This window comes from Xenopus laevis, chromosome 5L (assembly GCF_017654675.1).
Source record: "Xenopus laevis strain J_2021 chromosome 5L, Xenopus_laevis_v10.1, whole genome shotgun sequence".
Lineage (NCBI taxonomy): Eukaryota > Metazoa > Chordata > Amphibia > Anura > Pipidae > Xenopus > Xenopus laevis.
In genome coordinates, this window is record NC_054379.1 from 169473415 (window position 1) to 169491839 (window position 18425).

The 18425-nt window shown below is 44.7% G+C and overlaps 1 protein-coding gene across 1 annotated transcript in view; it reads left to right on the plus strand.

The window, feature by feature from the left end:
• Positions 1–18425, plus strand: part of LOC108716062 (DNA (cytosine-5)-methyltransferase 3A) — a 128858-nt gene that overhangs the window by 16560 nt on the left and 93873 nt on the right. The window contains exon 3 of the mRNA XM_041563656.1: positions 8035–8139. Coding sequence (XP_041419590.1) covers positions 8035–8139 — 105 coding nt within the window. The remainder of the gene's footprint in view (positions 1–8034; positions 8140–18425) is intronic.

The window sequence follows — 18425 nt, forward strand, 5'->3', positions numbered from 1 at the left end:
TTTTAGTGGCTTTAGTTCCCCTTTAATATCAGCCAGACTGCAGTGTGTGTCCTATTGGCCCTGCAGTTGGTTGGTGTTGGGGCGACAGACTGAAACCATTATCCACCAGTTAACCTTTGGCATCCCAGTGGTGTCTGTGGCCCCTGAGTGAGAACTCACACCTCTGCTGCTGCAGCCTGAGACGGAGCATGCCTTGCCATTTAAAGGAACACTACCCTCTGCAGCAGGTACTCCGTGTATAGGGAATGTACAGCAGAGACTAATTAGTGGCACAGAGACTATACCCTGTATAGGAGCCCAGACATGTGCCAAGGGGCCCGCAGATGCATGGACGACTTGTTACCCTACTTTAGCTCTGTAAGCTGAGTGAGGATGCAGGGAGTTGCAGATCCCTGTTGTACATGCTGGCCCCTGGCAGTGAAGGGGTTACACTAAGGAGAGAAATTGCAGACAAGGGCCAGATGTTCTGTGTTTCAGCCCAAGGCTCGCTGGTGCCATAAAATCTCTTCATTTACTAGCCACATGCTTCCTATTATGGACTCAGCACTTGCCAGTGGCCCCAGTGTGTGTGACTGTTACTGTACAACCCCCAGTGTGTGTCACTGTTACTGTACAAACCTCCAGTGTGTGTGACTGTTACTGTACAAACCCCCAGTGTGTGTGTGACTGTTACTGTACAAACCCCCAGTGTGTGTGTGACTGTTACTGTACAAACCCCCAGTGTGTGTGACTGTTACTGTACAAACCCCCAGTGTGTGTGACTGTTACTGTACAAACCCCCAGTGTGTGTGGACTGTTACTGTACAAACCCCCAGTGTGTGTGTGACTGTTACTGTACAAAACCCCCAGGTGTGTGTGACTGTTACTGTACAAACCCCCAGTGTGTGTGACTGTTACTGTACAAACCTCCAGTGTGTGTGACTGTTACTGTACAAACCCCCAGTGTGTGTGACTGTTACTGTACAAACCCCCAGTGTGTGTGTGACTGTTACTGTACAAACCCCCAGTGTGTGTGTGACTGTTACTGTACAAACCCCCAGTGTGTGTGACTGTTACTGTACAAACCCCCAGTGTGTGTGTGACTGTTACTGTACAAACCCCCAGTGTGTGTGTGACTGTTACTGTACAAACCCCCAGTGTGTGTGACTGTTACTGTACAAACCCCCAGTGTGTGTGTGACTGTTACTGTACAAAACCCCCAGTGTGTGTGTGACTGTTACTGTACAAAACCCCAGTGTGTGTGACTGTTACTGTACAAACCCCCAGTGTGTGTGACTGTTACTGTACAAACCCCCAGTGTGTGTGACTGTTACTGTACAAACCCCCAGTGTGTGTGACTGTTACTGTACAAACCCCCAGTGTGTGTGTGACTGTTACTGTACAAACCCCCAGTGTGTGTGACTGTTACTGTACAAACCCCCAGTGTGTGTGACTGTTACTGTACAAACCCCCAGTGTGTGTGACTGTTACTGTACAAACCCCCAGTGTGTGTGACTGTTACTGTACAAACCCCCAGTGTGTGTGTGACTGTTACTGTACAAACCCCCAGTGTGTGCTGCACAGATTGTCTTACTGAGGGGCTTGTGCCCAGGACACGGCTGCAAATAGGCTTCCCCAATCCTTATGGCCGATATATTCCAGTTAGAAGTAGCAATGGGCCGGGTGCCAGTTAATAGCAATGGGCGCGGATGGCAGTTAGTGGGAATGGACAAAGCTGGCAGTTGGTAGCAATGGGCAGGGATGACAGTGAGTATGAATGGGATGGATTGGGTAGGCAGTGAGAATGGGGAAGGCTGGCAGTTTGTCATGCTGTTTTGTGTCTGTTTTTTGTGTAGTTTAAACAGTTTGCCAACAGTTTGTGCCCAGTCTGTATTCTGTAGTGCAGGGCTGTGCCCATACATTCTGCCCATTCCCCTGGGTCCCTCTATGGCACAGCCCTGCACTACTTGTGACTCTATTAGGCCTCTATATATATATGCGCCTGAGGCAGCAACTCCCTGCACTTGTTGTGACTCTATTAGGCCTATATATATATATGCGCCTGAGACAGCAACTCCCTGCACTTGTTGTTACTCTATTAGGTCTATATATATATATATATATATATATATAATATACATATATATATATATATATATATATATATATATATATATGCGCCTGAGACAGCAACTCCCTGCACTTGTGACTTAGGCCTATATATATATGTCTGAGCCTAAGGCAGCAACTCCCTGCACCTGGAAGCCTATAGCCGGGGGGGTTGCACATCCTGATAAATCAGCACAATGATCTGGGCCTGGAAGCCAAGTGCAGCAGTGCTGGGAGTTGGCTCCCCCCTCCCGTTACCTGATTTGACTCTGCGCTGCAGTGAAGCTTAGCTGGGGCGCAGCCAAGTGTGATTTGTCTGGATTCCCCCTCCCCCTCTGCTACATTTCCTGTAAGGGGGACGCAGCCTTCATATCTAAATACACTGCAATAAAGAATAAGTGTAAGAGCACCTTGCCTTAAGAGCTAACAATCTAGGGCAGATAACCTGCTGCACACTTGTTGTGTAACCTGCTGGGAGTTGTGGTTTAGTAGCAGCTGGACAGCCACAGATTTAACATAAATAATAAGGAATAGGGGGACCCCCTGGCTGAATGCTTGGCCCACCCTACACTGAGTCAGCAAGCAAGTGTGTAGCATATGGTGTGGCTGTACAGAAAGCAGTGCAGTCTGCAGCATCTAAATGGACTAGTTGATTGGCAGGTTGAGGATGCATTATGTGAAAGGACTGTGCAGGGTCAGTGAGATGGAAGTGAGTAGTGAGTGAGTGTCCATATGTACGCAGGCGGATCATATGGGTACTATGGAGATGCCCCATTTCATTTTCTCTTCGCTCCACCTTGACCCCTTTTGCCCAACACTGAGGCTCCTTTGTTGTCATTGGCCAAAATCTCTCTCTCGTCCCTCGGCTAGAGAATAGTAATATAAGCAGCTGTTGTACTCACTACTCATCTGGTACATCACAGACTGACCATCACAATCTGTCCGTTTGTCTGTACAGGCGGGGTGTCCAGAATACACTTTACTGGGCTACACCCCTAACTTATCAGTCATTATGGTGACAGTGTCCCTTTAAGAGTGTCCCTTGGCTGCTGTGTGTTTGTGGTATGACAGTTGTGAGCTGACATTACAGCAGTGTGTGTCATCATTAGACCCCATTCAGCTGCAGCAGTACCACATTATTATTAATATTTATTTATATAGCGCCAACATATTGCGTAGCGCTGTAAAGTAAATGTCATTATACACTAAATCACATGAATAACATACATAGAACATATGGAGTTACATACATCACAATCAATACCGGTACAAAATGTGAGGAAGGCCCTGTGCAAAAGAGCTTACAATCTAAAGGGAAGAAAAGGTTGGGAGAAAGTCGCACAGACCGTGGGAGAGAGTTCCAGAGGAGGGTGCAGCCCTTGCAAAGTCTTGAATGTGAGCATGTGAGGAGGTAATGAGAGAAGAGTTGAGGAGCAGGTCAGTAGAGGAGCGTAGTAAGCGAGTGGGTGAGTATATAGAGATGAGTTCAGAGATGTAGGGTGGAGCAGAGTTATGAAGTGCTTTGAATGTCAGTGTCATTAATTTGAATTTGATTCTGAAAGGTAATGGAAGCCAGTGCAGGGATTGACAGAATGGTGAGGCAGAGGAGGAGCGGTTGCTGAGGTGTATGAGCCTCGCAGCAGTGTTCATTATGGACTGGAGAGCTGACAGTCTCTGGAGGGGGAGGCCAATTAAAAGAGAGTTACAGTAGTCTAGACGTGATATGATGAGAGTGAATAAGAATTTTGGGTGATAAATGATGGTATTTTGGATATGTTCCTTAGGTGGAAGTGACATGATTTAATAAGTGACTGGATATGAGGAGTGAATGACAGGGCAGAATCTAGGATAACCCCAAGGCACCGGGCCTGGGGAGAGGGGGTGATAGTGGAATTGTTAACTATGATGGATACTTCGGGGATGTTACTGGTGTTAGTTGGAGGAAAGAGAACCATTTCAGTTTTAGAGAGGTTTAATTTAAGGTAGACTGGGCCCTGCACATAACTGGAGGGCCACACTATTCCCCTGTGTGTTAATGCCATAGAGAATTACTGAATAAAGAGGATTACTGGCACCCACCTGCCCCCCCTCTGCAACCTGCACCCAAACAATTCATTTCCTAATCCAGTAACTGCCCTGTGTTACTCCTAAATGTCACTCCCTTTAACTCAACCACTGATACATTCCCCACATGGGACAATCCCATTATCTATAGAATCTATGGAATACTGGGGGGACCATGTAATGCTTATTTGTGCCCTGGGTACCCCTGGAACTATAGCAGGGTGACACCCCAATGTTTCTATATATCTGTAACCTTGTTATGAGCTAAGGGGGCCCAGTCTGAAGGTCAGTTAGGGGGAGATTTGGGGTGAGTACTTATTTCTACCCTGGGTACCCCTCGAACTATAGCAGGGTGACACCCCAATGTTTCTATATATCTGTAACCTTGTTATGAGCTAAGGGGGCCCAGTCTGAAGGTCAGTTAGGGGGAGATTTGGGGTGAGTGCTTATTTGTGCCCTGGGTACCCCTGGAACTATAGCAGGGTGACACCCCAATGTTTCTATATATCTGTAACCTTGTTATGAGCTAAGGGCCCAGTCTGAAGGCGAGTTAGGGGAGATTTGGGTGAGTGTTTATTTGTACCCTGGGTACCCCTGGAACTATAGCAGGGTGACACCCCAATGTTTCTATATATCTGTAACCTTGTTATGAGCTAAGGGGGCCCAGTCTGAAGGTCAGTTAGAGGGAGATTTGGGGTGATTGCTTATTTGAACCCTGGGTACCCCTGGAACTATAGCAGAGTGACACCCCAATGTTTCTATATCTGTAACCTTGTTATGAGCTAAGGGGGCCCAGTCTGAAGGTCAGTTAGGGGGAGATTTGGGGTGAGTGATTATTTGTACCCTGGGTACCCCTGGAACTATAGCAGGGTGACTGTTACCCCAATGTTTCTATATATCTGTAACCTTGTTATGAGCTAAGGGGGCCCAGTCTGAAGGTCAGTTAGGGGGAGATTTGGGGTGAGTGATTATTTGTGCCCTGGGTACCCCTGGAACTATAGCAGGGTGACACCCCAATGTTTCTATATATCTGTAACCTTGTTATTAGCTAAGGGGGCCCAGTCTGAAGGTCAGTTAGGGGGAGATTTGGGGTGAGTGCTATATATATATTGCTACTAGTTAAAGGCAAGTGTAATTGTGTTGTACAGAATTGCCCAATCACCTGTTTTCCCTGTTGGGTTTTGCTCACATTTGGGTGTTGTCGTCTCTCTATAACTTCGCTTCTAGTTGCCCATTGCTATTTATAAAGACAAGTGTGAGCCATTGGAATGGAGCCGTTGGGTTGTGTAAAGGGAAAGTGTATAGTATGTGCAAGTGCAGAGGGATATGAGTTGGGCAGGTTTCTCTAGGGGCAATAGTAAATAAGGACATTTTGATAAACTATTGTCAAACTAAGGTCTAGAGGGGGACTACCTCTTTAAGTTTGCTTTTGTATCCATCATGGTGTCAAATGTATGTACTGTATATAGAGATTAGAACTTACAGGGCTCAATACATTAATAAATAAAGTACAGTTACAGTAACAGTGTTTAAGAGACAAGAGAGAGGAGAAGCCTGTCCTGCAGAGCTTACAGTCTAAGTGGCATGATTAGTAGAGGAATAATGTGGGCTCTGGTGACATGTAGCTGCAGATCTATATATAGTAGCCGGCCGCCTGCATTAATCTCATTAGTGGCCAGACAGGTGGTTGCCCAGCGTGAGTCACAAGATGCCCCGGCACCTAAGGAGAGTTTGGGGGAGAGGGGGGTGTAATTTAAAGGAGAATATGTGTGTCCTTGTGTATAGGGATTAGTGAGTAACAACAAAGCTGAATAAATATAAACACTAATTAAATTCATTGTGTTCATGTTGAAAATAGTCTACACTGGGCCTCACTGACTTCACGGCCGGTTCATTGGTTATATTGTATTTGGGGATAGTCTGTGAGACAAAGAGCAGATGGGCCTGCACATGATTAGTATGAGTAGGAGTTTAATATGAGTATAAGTTAGTATGAGTATGAGTATAAGGCATTGCAAGTAACATGGCACCTGGGACAGACATGCTATTGAGGCTTCTGTCCATATGCTGCTCATTACCACTCTATGTTGGCACCAGGTTCTGGGGAGAAATATCTTTTTTGTGATAAGTATGTTTACATGTACTAATATATGCAGGTGCTGCCATACTGCTGCCCATAGCAAGGACTGGTGTGTCATGCACAGGCTCTAGTCAGTACTAACTACTAGAGTTTCCCAAGCAAATTGTGTGTAACTGTCTCTATGGGATGGGAAGTGTTTTCCACAATTAAAACTGTACACAACTTGTTGTCATGGTGAATAATTAGTGGCTGTATAATTGTTAGTACTTTGAGGGAGTGGGAGGGTTATGCTGATAAACACATAGTAAGGAATAAAGAAGGGTCACATGTTGGTAGGAGGTTTGAGGGGGGTCATTGTGGGGTGCATGGAGAAGCCACTGTGGGGATGTGGTATGAGGAGGTGATTGTGGGGTGCATGGAGAAGCCACTGTAGGGATGTAGTTTCAGGAGGTGATTGTGGGGTGCATGGAGACGCCACTGTAGAAATGTGGTTTGAGGAGATCATTGTGGGGTGCATGGAGAAGCCACTGTAGGGATGTGGTTTGAGAGGTCATTGTGGGGTGCATGGAGAAGCCACTGTAGGGATGTGGTTTGAGGAGGTGATTGTGGGGTGCATGGAGAAGCCACTGTAGGGATGTGGTTTCAGGAGGTCATTGTGGGGTGCATGGAGAAGCCACTGTGGGGATGTGGTTTGAGGAGGTGATTGTGGGGTACACGGAGAAGCCACTGTAGGGAAGTGGTTTGAGGAGGTGATTGTGGGGTGCACGGAGAAGCCACTGTAGGGATGTAGTTTCAGGAGGTGATTGTGGGGTGCATGGAGAAGCCACTGTAAGGATGTGGTTTCAGGAGGTGATTGTGGGGTGCATGGAGACGCCACTGTAGAAATGTGGTTTGAGGAGATCATTGTGGGGTGCATGGAGAAGCCATTGTAGGGATGTGGTTTGAGAGGTCATTGTGGGGTGCATGGAGAAGCCACTGTAGGGATGTGGTTTCAGGAGGTGATTGTGGGGTGCATGGAGAAGCCACTGTAGGGATGTGGTTTCAGGAGGTGATTGTGGGGTGCATGGAGAAGCCACTGTGGGGATGTGGTTTGAGGAGGTGATTGTGGGGTACACGGAGAAGCCACTGTAGGGAAGTGGTTTGAGGAGGTGATTGTGGGGTGCACGGAGAAGCCACTATAGGGATGTGGTTTCAGGAGGTCATTGTGGGGTGCGTGGAGAAGCCACTGTAAGAATGTGGTTTCAGGAGGTCATTGTGGGGTGCATGGAGAAGCCATTGTAGGGATGTGGTTTCAGGAGGTAAATGTGGGGTGCATGGAGAAGCCACTGTAGGAAAGTGGTTTCAGGAGGTCATTGTGGGGTGCATGGAGAAGCCACTGTAGTAAAGTGGTTTCAGGAGGTCATTGTGGGGTGCATGGAGAAGCCACTGTAGGGGTGTGGATTGAGGAGGTGATTGTGGGGTGCATTAAGAAGACACTGTAGAGATGTGGTTTGAGGAGGTGATTGTGGGGTGCATGGAGAAGCCACTGTAGGGATGTGGTTTGAGGAGGTGATTGTGGGGTGCATGGAGAAGCCACTGTGGGGATGTGGTTTGAGGAGGTCATTGTGGGGTGCATGGAAAAGCCACTGTAGGGATGTGGTTTGAGGAGGTGATTGTGGGGTGCATGGAGAAGCCACTGTAGGGATGTGGTTTGAGGAGGTTATTGTGGGGTGCATGGAGAAGCTACTGTAGCAGTGTGGTTTATGGAAGCCATATTTATCTGCCCCTTATGAGTCTGTGACAGCAACACTTTGTCATTCCAGGGAGATGCAGCCATGGAAGAAAATAAGAGCAAAGACGAAAAGCCAGACAAAGGGGTGTCCACAAAGAAAACGGGGCGTCCAGGGAGAAAGCGCAAGCAAAGCATGGTAAGTACATGAAGCTGCTGAGATTTCAAACAGGAGAGGTGGAAGTTAACAGGTTAATACGTTTAGGAGAGGATGGTACTATTAGAGAATGGGGATTGAGCAGGTTGGGCTGATGAATGAGTAAACAGGTGAATATAAAGTAGAATAATGAGATGTGTGTCTCCTCTGGCCAAATCCCCAATGAGCTCTTCCTATCCCATAAACACAATAGTAAATGTGATGTTCTATCTGGGGATTTGGGAGCACTTAATGTGATTACTCTTCATACATATGAGATATTGTGCTGGAGATTATTAGTGTGTTGTTAGTATTTATAATGCTTTGTGGTTTTGCCTCATTACCTCGTCTATCTTGTCCCCCAGTAATGCTCAATATAAGCTCCATAGTGATGCCCGTTGTCTCCAGCGCTGGCTCCAGCTCTGTATTTCTCCATCAGTCTCTGGCAACACATTGCTGTCAATCAGGGTGTCATAAAAGGACAAAATGGCTTCCATTAATACTCCCCTTGTCACTGCTGCCCCCCACGTTCTTCAGAGAAAATCTCGTGTTTCCACTGATCTCACTGACATGTCTGGAGTCAATGGAGTGCTCAGTGGCCATTATTTCAGCAGTGATTGGCACAGCTGGGGTTAATATGCTGATTATTCATTTTCTGTAGTAATTATACTGGCACATGTAGGGTTAATATGCCCAATATCAAGTTTATTTAGGGATTATATTGGCAAGTCTGGGTTAATATGCTCATTATCCATTTTCTGTACTAATTATACTGCCATGTATGGGGTTATTATGCTGTTTATTTATTTTCTGTAGTAATTATACTGGCACTTGTAGGGTTAATATGCCCAATATCAAGTTTATTTAGGGATTATATTGGCAAGTCTGGGTTAATATGCTCATTATCCATTTTCTGTACTAATTATACTGCCATGTATGGGGTTAATATGCTGATTATTCATTTTCTGTAGTAATTATACTGGCACATGTAGGGTTAATATGCCCAATATCAAGTTTATTTAGGGATTATATTGGCAAATCTGGGTTAATATGCTCATTATCCATTTTCTGTACCAATTATACTGCCATGTATGGGGTTAATATGATGATTATTCATTTTCTGTAGTAATTATACTGGCACATGTAGGGTTAATATGTCCAATATCAAGTTTATTTAGGGATTATATTGGCAAGTCTGGGTTAATATGCTCATTATCCATTTTCTGTACTAATTATACAGCCATGTATGGGGTTGATATGCTGAATATTAATTTTCTGTAGTAATTATACTGGCACATGTAGGATTAATATGCACAATATCAAGTTTATTTAGGGATTATATTGGCAAGTCTGGGTTAATATGCTCATTATCCATTTTCTGTACTAATTATACTGCCATGTATGGGGTTAATATGCTGATTATTCCGGGTCGCGGGTCTGGCTTCCGAGTCTTGTCAATAGAGATTTTTACTCCATTTTTCTGATCACGAGTACTTCCGATGATGTCACTTCCGGTTTACAATGACAGCACTTCCTGATTCTTGATGGTCAGCAGGTTGTAGGTCCGGGTTGCGGATAAGGTACTTGCGGGTCGGGTAGCGGATTGCAGGTTGCGGGTACGGGTTCCAAAAAATGGAGCCGTGCAGGACTCTAAGATGTGGCACCCATACTGGCTGTGCCAAATGAATAGAATATCTTGGCACGGGCATTGGAAGATATAAGCCAAGTCTCGTTATTATGGGGGGGTCCTTCTGCTGCTTAAACAAGTGACTATTTAGCCAAATTCTCTCTCCCAGTGAAATCCCCAATGACACAATCAGCAGTGATACAGGAGTGACTATATACTATATATATATACTGACAGCTATTTACCCACACGGCCTCTCATACTGCCAACGTCATATGCTAAATAATATTATTATTATTATGTTCCCCATTCAGACCAGGGGCTTCTTTACTGGCGATTACCCGCCAATTTAACCCTTAAAGGGCAATTAAACCCCAAAATAAAAATGTGCCTTATAGAAAACATAATTCTAAACAACTTTCCAATATACATTGATTAAAAATGTTTCACTGCTTTTAAAGTTATTTGTAAAAAAAATGCTATTGAAAGCGGCATTTGTTTAACTCCTGCTTGTCACTGTTTAAACAATGTTGCAAAGGTCTTAGACCCCCAGCAGCAAAGTCAGGTCTGTTAATCAGCTCCTTGTGTTACATTGTGTTACATTGTATCAGGAGTCTGACCCAGCATGAGCGACTCATGTACCGTATGTAGCAGTTGCTATGGGACAGACGTTAGTAACAGTTAGGGAGCATGCTCAGTAGGGGCTGCTGGGAAATGGAGTGATTAATGTGTATGTGGATAACTGTGCCTCATTTGCAGGGGAAACGGAGCCTGGGAGCCTGGGGCACATGAAATATTGACGGTGTGATTTATTGATGAGAAGTAAAGTGCAGCCGGGCCTGTTACCTGACGTTACCTCTCATCACTATTGTAACTAGAAGCAAAGTCTCTGACCTCTCACATTACTTCTATTCTAACAACAGATACTCTGATATTATCATTTTATTCTCACATTCCTGCCATCTCAGGACAGGCACCCACCATTGTACCCCAGGGAGTCAGGCACTATTGTACCCCAGGGAGTCAAGCACCATTGTATCCCAGGGAGTCAGGCACCATTGTACCCTAGGGAGTCAGGCACCATTGTACCCCAGGGAGTCAGGCACCATTGTACCCCAGGGAGTCAGGCACCATTGTACTCCAGGGAGTCAGGCACCGTTGTACCCCAGGGAGTCAGGCAAAGTTGTACCCCAGGGAGTCAGGCACCATTGTATCCCAGGCAGTCACACACCATTGTACCCCAGGGAGTCAGGCACCATTGTACTCCAGGGAGTCAGGCACCGTTGTACCCCAGGGAGTCAGGCAAAGTTGTACCCCAGGGAGTCAGGCACCATTGTATTCCAGGGAGTCACGCACCATTGTACCCCAGGGAGTCACGCACCATTGTACCCCAGGGAGTCAGGCACCATTGTATCCCAGGGAGTCACACACCATTGTATCCCAGGGAGTCAGGCACCATTGTATCCCAGGGAGTCACGCACCATTGTACCCCAGGGAGTCAGGCACCATTGTACCCCAGGGAGACAGGCACCATTGTACCCCAGGGAGTCAGGCACCATTGTATCCCAGGGTGACAGGCACTATTGTATCCCAGGGAGTCAGGCACCATTGTATCCCAGGGAGTCAGGTACCATTGTTCCCAGGGTGTCAGGCACCATTGTATCCCAGGGAGTCAGGCACCATTGTATCCCAGGGAGTCAGGCACCATTGTATCCCAGGGAGTCAGGCACCATTGTATCCCAGGATAGGCCATGTACCCGGGATCAGGCACCATTTTGTTCCCCAGGGATCAGCACCATTGTTTTTCCCAGGGGTCGCCCCTTGTACCCCGGGAGTCAGCCCGTTGTTCCGGGAGTCACAAACCTTTGTATCCCAGGGGTCAGGCCATTGTTCCCAGGGAGTCAGGCACCATTGATCCCAGGATCAGGCAATTGTTCCAGGAGTACGCCACCCATTTTACCCAGGGAGTCGGGCACCATTGTATCCCAGGGAGTCAGGCACCATTGTATTCCAGGGTGTCAGGCACCATTGTATCCCAGGGAGTCAGGCACCATTGTATCCCAGGGAGTCAGGCACCATTGTTCCCAGGGAGTCAGGCACCATTATTTCCAGGGAGTCAGGCACCATTGTATCCCAGGGAGTCACGCACCATTGTTGTTCCCCAGGGAGTCAGGCACCATTGTTGTTCCCCAGGGAGTCAGGCACCATTGTTGTTCCCCAGGGAGTCAGGCACCATTGTACCCCAGGGAGTCGGGCACCATTGTACCCCAGGGAGTCGGGCACCATTGTACCCCAGGGAGTCAGGCACCATTGTACCCCAGGGAGTCAGGCACCATTGTACCCCAGGGAGTCAGGCACCATTGTACCCCAGGGAGTCACGCACCATTGTACCCCAGGGAGTCCTGCTCTTATGAGCCCTAAACTACTGTCCCTCCATCTAATCTCAGTACAATTTGATGGCAAGATCAGTAAAGATATGGATTTGTGTGACCTCAACAAATAAGTACATGTTATGTGTATGGACTCAGGGTTCACGCACACTTAAAGGGGTAATGTTCACTTTTAAATTAACTTTTAGTATTCAGCTATTCTGAGACAGTTTGCAGTTGGTCTTCATTTTTTATTATCTGTGTTTTTTTTTAATTTTGCTTTTTAATCTGTAGCTCTGCCGTTCAGAATTTCAGCAGCTATCTGGTTGCTAGGGTCTAAATTATCCTAGCAACCAGGCATTTGATTGAATGAGTGATTGGACTATGTATAGGCCTGGTTAGAAATCCATGTAATAAAATTGAAGAAAAAGAGCAATAGTTGTTTGGTCAGTGACACTCATTTGATCAGGGACAGAATTGAGTACCCTCAGTGCTGATACAAGAGATATGAATCCCAGAACTTTCTTTTGCTCCTCTCCACTTCTGCAGGCAAATAAAATGCAGAGAAAACATAATATAGTTAAATATAAAGAGGATAAACGATTGCTGGGAGAGAAGTAGAAGCGATAGAGAAACATTAAACAGATGAAGAAGGTGGAGGCATCAGAGAGGGATATAGAGAAAAGGAGTCACATAAATCTATACACACTGCCCATCAAACTGTACATTAGGAGGAAATACCAAAAAGGAAATATTAAAATGGCTTTGCTTTAAAGTGGATGAAACCAGAAAGTATTGGTTTGTGAGGCTTTTTATAACAATGGGTGTGGCTTATGGTTGTGGGAGGGGCTTGTTTAGCACTACACTCAACTCACATCCCTCCAGATATTATTGAGAGACAGCGGGTACAGTGCAGTCACATTAGGACACCATATACAATATATCAGTCACATATACAATATATCACCCACATATACAATATATCAGTCACATATATAATATATCAGTCACATATACAATATATCACCCACATATACAATATATCAGTCACATATACAATATATCAGTCACATATACAATATATCAGTCACATATACAATATATCAGTCACATATACAATATATCACCCACATATACAATATATCAGTCACATATATAATATATCAGTCACATATACAATATATCAGTCACATATACAATATATCAGTCACATATACAATATATCAGTCACATATACAATATATCACCCACATATACAATATATCAGTCACATATATAATATATCAGTCACATATACAATATATCAGTCACATATACAATATATCAGTCACATATACAATATATCAGTCACATATACAATATATCAGTCACATATACAATATATCAGTCACATATACAATATATCAGTCACATATACAATATATCACCCACATATACAATATATCAGTCACATATACAATATATCACTCACATATACAATATATCAGTCACATATACAATATATCAGTCACATATACAATATATCACTCACATATACAATATATCAGTCACATATACAATATATCACTCACATATACAATATATCACTCTCATATACAATATATCACTCACATATACAATATATCACTCTCATATACAATATATCAGTGGTGCAGGGAGGAAGGGCAGCAGCTACTTGTGACTGTTATGTATTCACGTCTTCCTGTGATGTGCCCAGTGTCTGCCCCAAAGCAAAGTGTACCCTTCCACTTGTGTGTGAGAGTGTGTGTGCAAAGACTGTGCCAGGGACACATGCCTGGACACTAACACACACATAGCTCAGGGCATCACTTATAACTCATGAGAAATGGCACCAGCTGTATCCTGAGGAATCACAAACACTTAACATACATTGTGCTGAATGTGACCATCTGCAGGTCTGCTCTGTACCCCATTCAGCTTATAAAGTGTAATACACAACTCCCAACTGGGCCGTTTTTTCACGGGACAATCCTGATTTTGACAGCTCAACCTGCAGTCCCGGATTGTTACTGAAATGTCCCAGCTTTCTCTTTGATCTCCTGCACCGAACAGCCAGAAAAAGATGCAAAGTTTCTAACTTAATTGGCTTTTGGCAGAGAGCCCAGAAAATGTGGCAGCTGCACTTAGATACATTTGTAACAATTTAAGATAAGCAAAGAAACAATTGTAGCAACTTAAGATAAGCAAAGAAACAATTGTAACAATTTACGGTAAGCAAAAGAAACAATTGTAACAACTTAAGATAAGCAAAGAAACAATTGTAACAACTGAAGGTAAGCAAAGAAACAATTGTAAGAACTTAAGATAAGCAAAGAAACAATTGTAACAACTTAAGATAAGCAAAGAAACAATTGTACCAATTTAAGATAAGCAAAGAAACAATTGTAACAACTTAAGGTAAGCAGGTCTCTTGGGGAAACTGTCAGGGTTATTTATAAACACTGGGCAAATCAAATGATTGCTTTCAGTGTTCAACCTGCAGCTGAAAAAAGCTAATCACTGATTGGTTGCTATGGGTTACTATCCAGGGGCAAATTTGGCCAGTGTTTATAAATGAGCCCCAATGACTTGCAGCTTAAAGGGCAATTCACCTTCATTAGCAAAACTGTAATAACACAGAAAAAAACACAGAAATATGTTCAAACCTAACAAATTTTGTAAAACATGAACATGGTAATTAGTGGGTGTGGCCAGAAAATGGGAGTGGTCAAACATGTTCCACTGTTTGCAAATCTTTTTGTCCCTCTTTGTATTTCCAAAATGTTGGGAGGTAATAAAACTCGGGTACATCACCTCTTGTAACCAATTAACAAGCAGCATTTGTTTATCCCTGTTGTGTTGTTTATATAGTGTCAAGGGTCAGAACCAGCAGTGCAGAGAATATAGACAAACACTGTTCTCAATAGTAATTGAATTAACAAATAAATGTGTATTTGTGGTTCAGCCCCATGGAATGTACGATTGTTTTTATTTTATTCCTCATCTTTCTATTCAGGCCTCTCCTATTCATATTCCAGTCTCTTATTCACATCACTGCATGGTTGTTAGGGGAATTTGGACCCTAGCAACCAGATGGCTGAAACGGCAAACTGAATAAAAAGCTTAACTCAAAAGCCATAAATAATACAAAATGAAAACCAATTACAGATTATATCAGAATATCACTCTCTACGGCATACTAAGAGTTAATTTAAAGGCAAACAACCCCTTTAACATTCTAACAAGCTAGCGACCTGTAAAGTCAGGGGCACCACTGCTTCTGGCAAAAACAGAGCTTTGTTTAGGCAATCTCTTCCCATCTTAAAGTCACAGTAACACAGTTCATTAGTGTTTCCCCACATTTGCCCACTCGTGGGTTCTCACCATACAGGGGGGCTTGTGGACGTCTCACTACTGACTCATAATTATCTCTCTCTATATATATATATATATCCTAATTACCTCTCTCTCTCTCTCTCTCTCTCTCTCTCTCTCTCTATATATATATATATATATATAGCAAGCGTAGGATGACAGCACTCCAAGGATTTGACAAACAAAATATGGTATCAAAAATAGAATAGGTTTATTAGATCCGACGTTTCAGTTCCTCACAGGAACTTTCTTCAGGAATACAGAACACAGTGCACAGTGGAACGCTTAAAACAACAATTTGGCGCCAAGCAAGGTTGCTAGGCAACAGTAAACAACGTGAGGGACACCATAGGACCCCAACCGTGTGGGGAAATATTTGGAGATTAAAAGCAAACATGGTTGTGGAGTAAAATATCAGACCTATTCACATTGATCTTGCGCCAGAAATGACAGGCAACCAGGATAATAACGCGTATAGTACAGAGAGCATGGGGGCGTGTCGTACCGCCCATATATGGACCTTCAGAGGTGGGTGCGGTCATTCACCACACAGGCATCAGTGGGGCGGTGCGTATTGACACGCATGGTGGGAACTCCCAACGGTAGCTCGGCTCATCTCCCCTAGCAACGTGCAGCGGCTTCATTAATACAGAGGCTGGGACCCAGTAGTATAGTGGCTGCAGCGCATATAGGTGCGGTGCTGCGCACATCTCTACCATTGGTCCGTGCCTATAAGTATGCGGGAGACTGAGCCCTCTGTTACCACCTGTGCCTATTAGATCGCCATGACACCTTGCCTGTTTGCCCACATATTAGGACCATCACTAGCTCTTGTAGAAGGAGCCAACCCTTCCGCTCCATTTTACCTGGTTTCCAAAGGTGAATCAGAAGCGCCAATGATCAAATATAGTGAGTCATGGGTCTGGAAAGTAAAGCAACATTGTTGCAGCATAAAAACTGTGACAATTAGCAGGCAGATAAGAATTGAAACAAACATTAACAGGGATGTAATGCATCAACACAGAATATAGTACATCTAGAGAATCAGACAAAGCATCCCAAGGGCAATAATTCGTTAAGTCCTCGGGGGGCCACAGTGTCCAATTTATGAATCCATCTGGATTCTCTTCTGAGTAATGCCTGGTCCCTGTTACCACCCCTAGCCAGGGGTGGTTGATGGTCGATCGCCATACACCTGAAGGTAGGGAGAGTGTGCCCTTTGGACAGAAAATGTTGAGCTACTGGCTGCAAGGCTTTGCCTTCTTTCAGGGCTTTACTGATGGACGAGCGGTGATTGCTGATCCGTTCCTTCAATGTTGTACATGTTTTCCCGACGTAATACATACCACAGGGGCATGTAATGATGTAAACGATATAGGTCGAGCAACAACCTAGTCTGTGCAAGATTTTGAATCTTTTTCCCGTATGGGGGTGGGGAAAGTCAGGCCCCGTAAGTAGGCACCGGCAAGTCACGCAATCAGGGCACTTGTAGCACCCTAATTTTCTCTGGGAGGCTAGCCAACTGGATTCCGTGTTTGTAATGCCCTTAAAGTCTGTTCTCACCAGTAGGTCTCTGAGATTTCTGCCTCTCCTGTAACCCATCATAGGTCCCCTGACGGAGTGTAGGCTAAGAGAGTCGTCCAGGCTCAGCATGGGCCAGTGTTTGTTGATGCTGGCTGTTAAGTGACGGGAAGCTGTCGAGTAGGTCGTAGTAAAAATCAGGGTGTTCTTGGAACCCTCCTTATCCTTAGGGCTCGTTTGCAGAAGTTCAGCTTGCGTGTGGTGGAGGGCCCTCTCGAGTTGTTTGTATAGTGAGTCCTGTGTGTATCCTCTGTTGAGGAATCTGTCAAACATTTCTCGAAGCTGTGTTTCGGCTGTCTCTCTGGAGCTGTTATTGCGTATTACCCTTAGAAATTGTGAGTATGGGATCCCCTGGGTAGTACTTGGAGGATGGTTGCTTGCTGCATGTAGGATCGAATTGCGGTCAGTAGATTTTCTGAAGAGTCTGGTGCCAACTCCCGGGCCATCTAGAAAAATGTTCAAGTCAAGGAAATCGATGTTCAATCTGCTGTAGTTGAGGGTAAGCTTAATGGGACTGTCTCCCATGTTCAGAGCCTGATGGAATAAAAGTAGCTTTTCTTCTGAATCTGTCCAGATAAAAAACGGGATACTTAATAGGTGTTCGTTCGACCTCATCTTATTAGTAGTGGAACAGGTTGGAAAAGAACTGGCTACAACTAGAGAGGAGATCAGGGTCCTGGAACAACAGCACCTAGATACACTTAAAGCAGACACATCCTCTGACTGGCTAGACAAGCTCCAGAAGCTGGTGGATAAATATAAACAGGACTTAACTTCATTTAAGCAGAACAAACTACAAAAGGTGTCTGATGATTATAAAGCGAGACGAGTTTACGGGTGGCTGATGGGGCTCAGATCGGATAATTATAGAGTACCTTTGAGACGTAAGAAACGCATCCCCAAGTCCTTTACCTCGGTAGACAGTTCTGACCAATCCACAAATTCAGACACCGGACCAGAAAACAAGACCAACAACACTTCTTTTTTAGGAGTAGCCACAAGATCAAAAGCGGTGAAAGAAAAAGAAGACACAGAAGGCACACGCGGCGGGGAGGGCATAAGCATAAGAGGAAAACCCCCCAGGGGGAAGAAACCATAATCTTCAACCTAAGCAAACATATCCTCCAGCCTGGCGAAACCTCACTGCTTTCCAAAGGTTTGTCCTTCGTACCCTCGTCCCCACCCGACCCTTTTGACCTGTTGGTTGATGTATACAAGTTCCAGAGAAAACTCAAACTTAAAGAACATTTTAAAAATACAACAGAGCTTCCTATACCCAAGTTCCGGGCGAAAAGCAATTTTGAACCTCCAAATCCCCCGGCAGCCATTAAAACCTT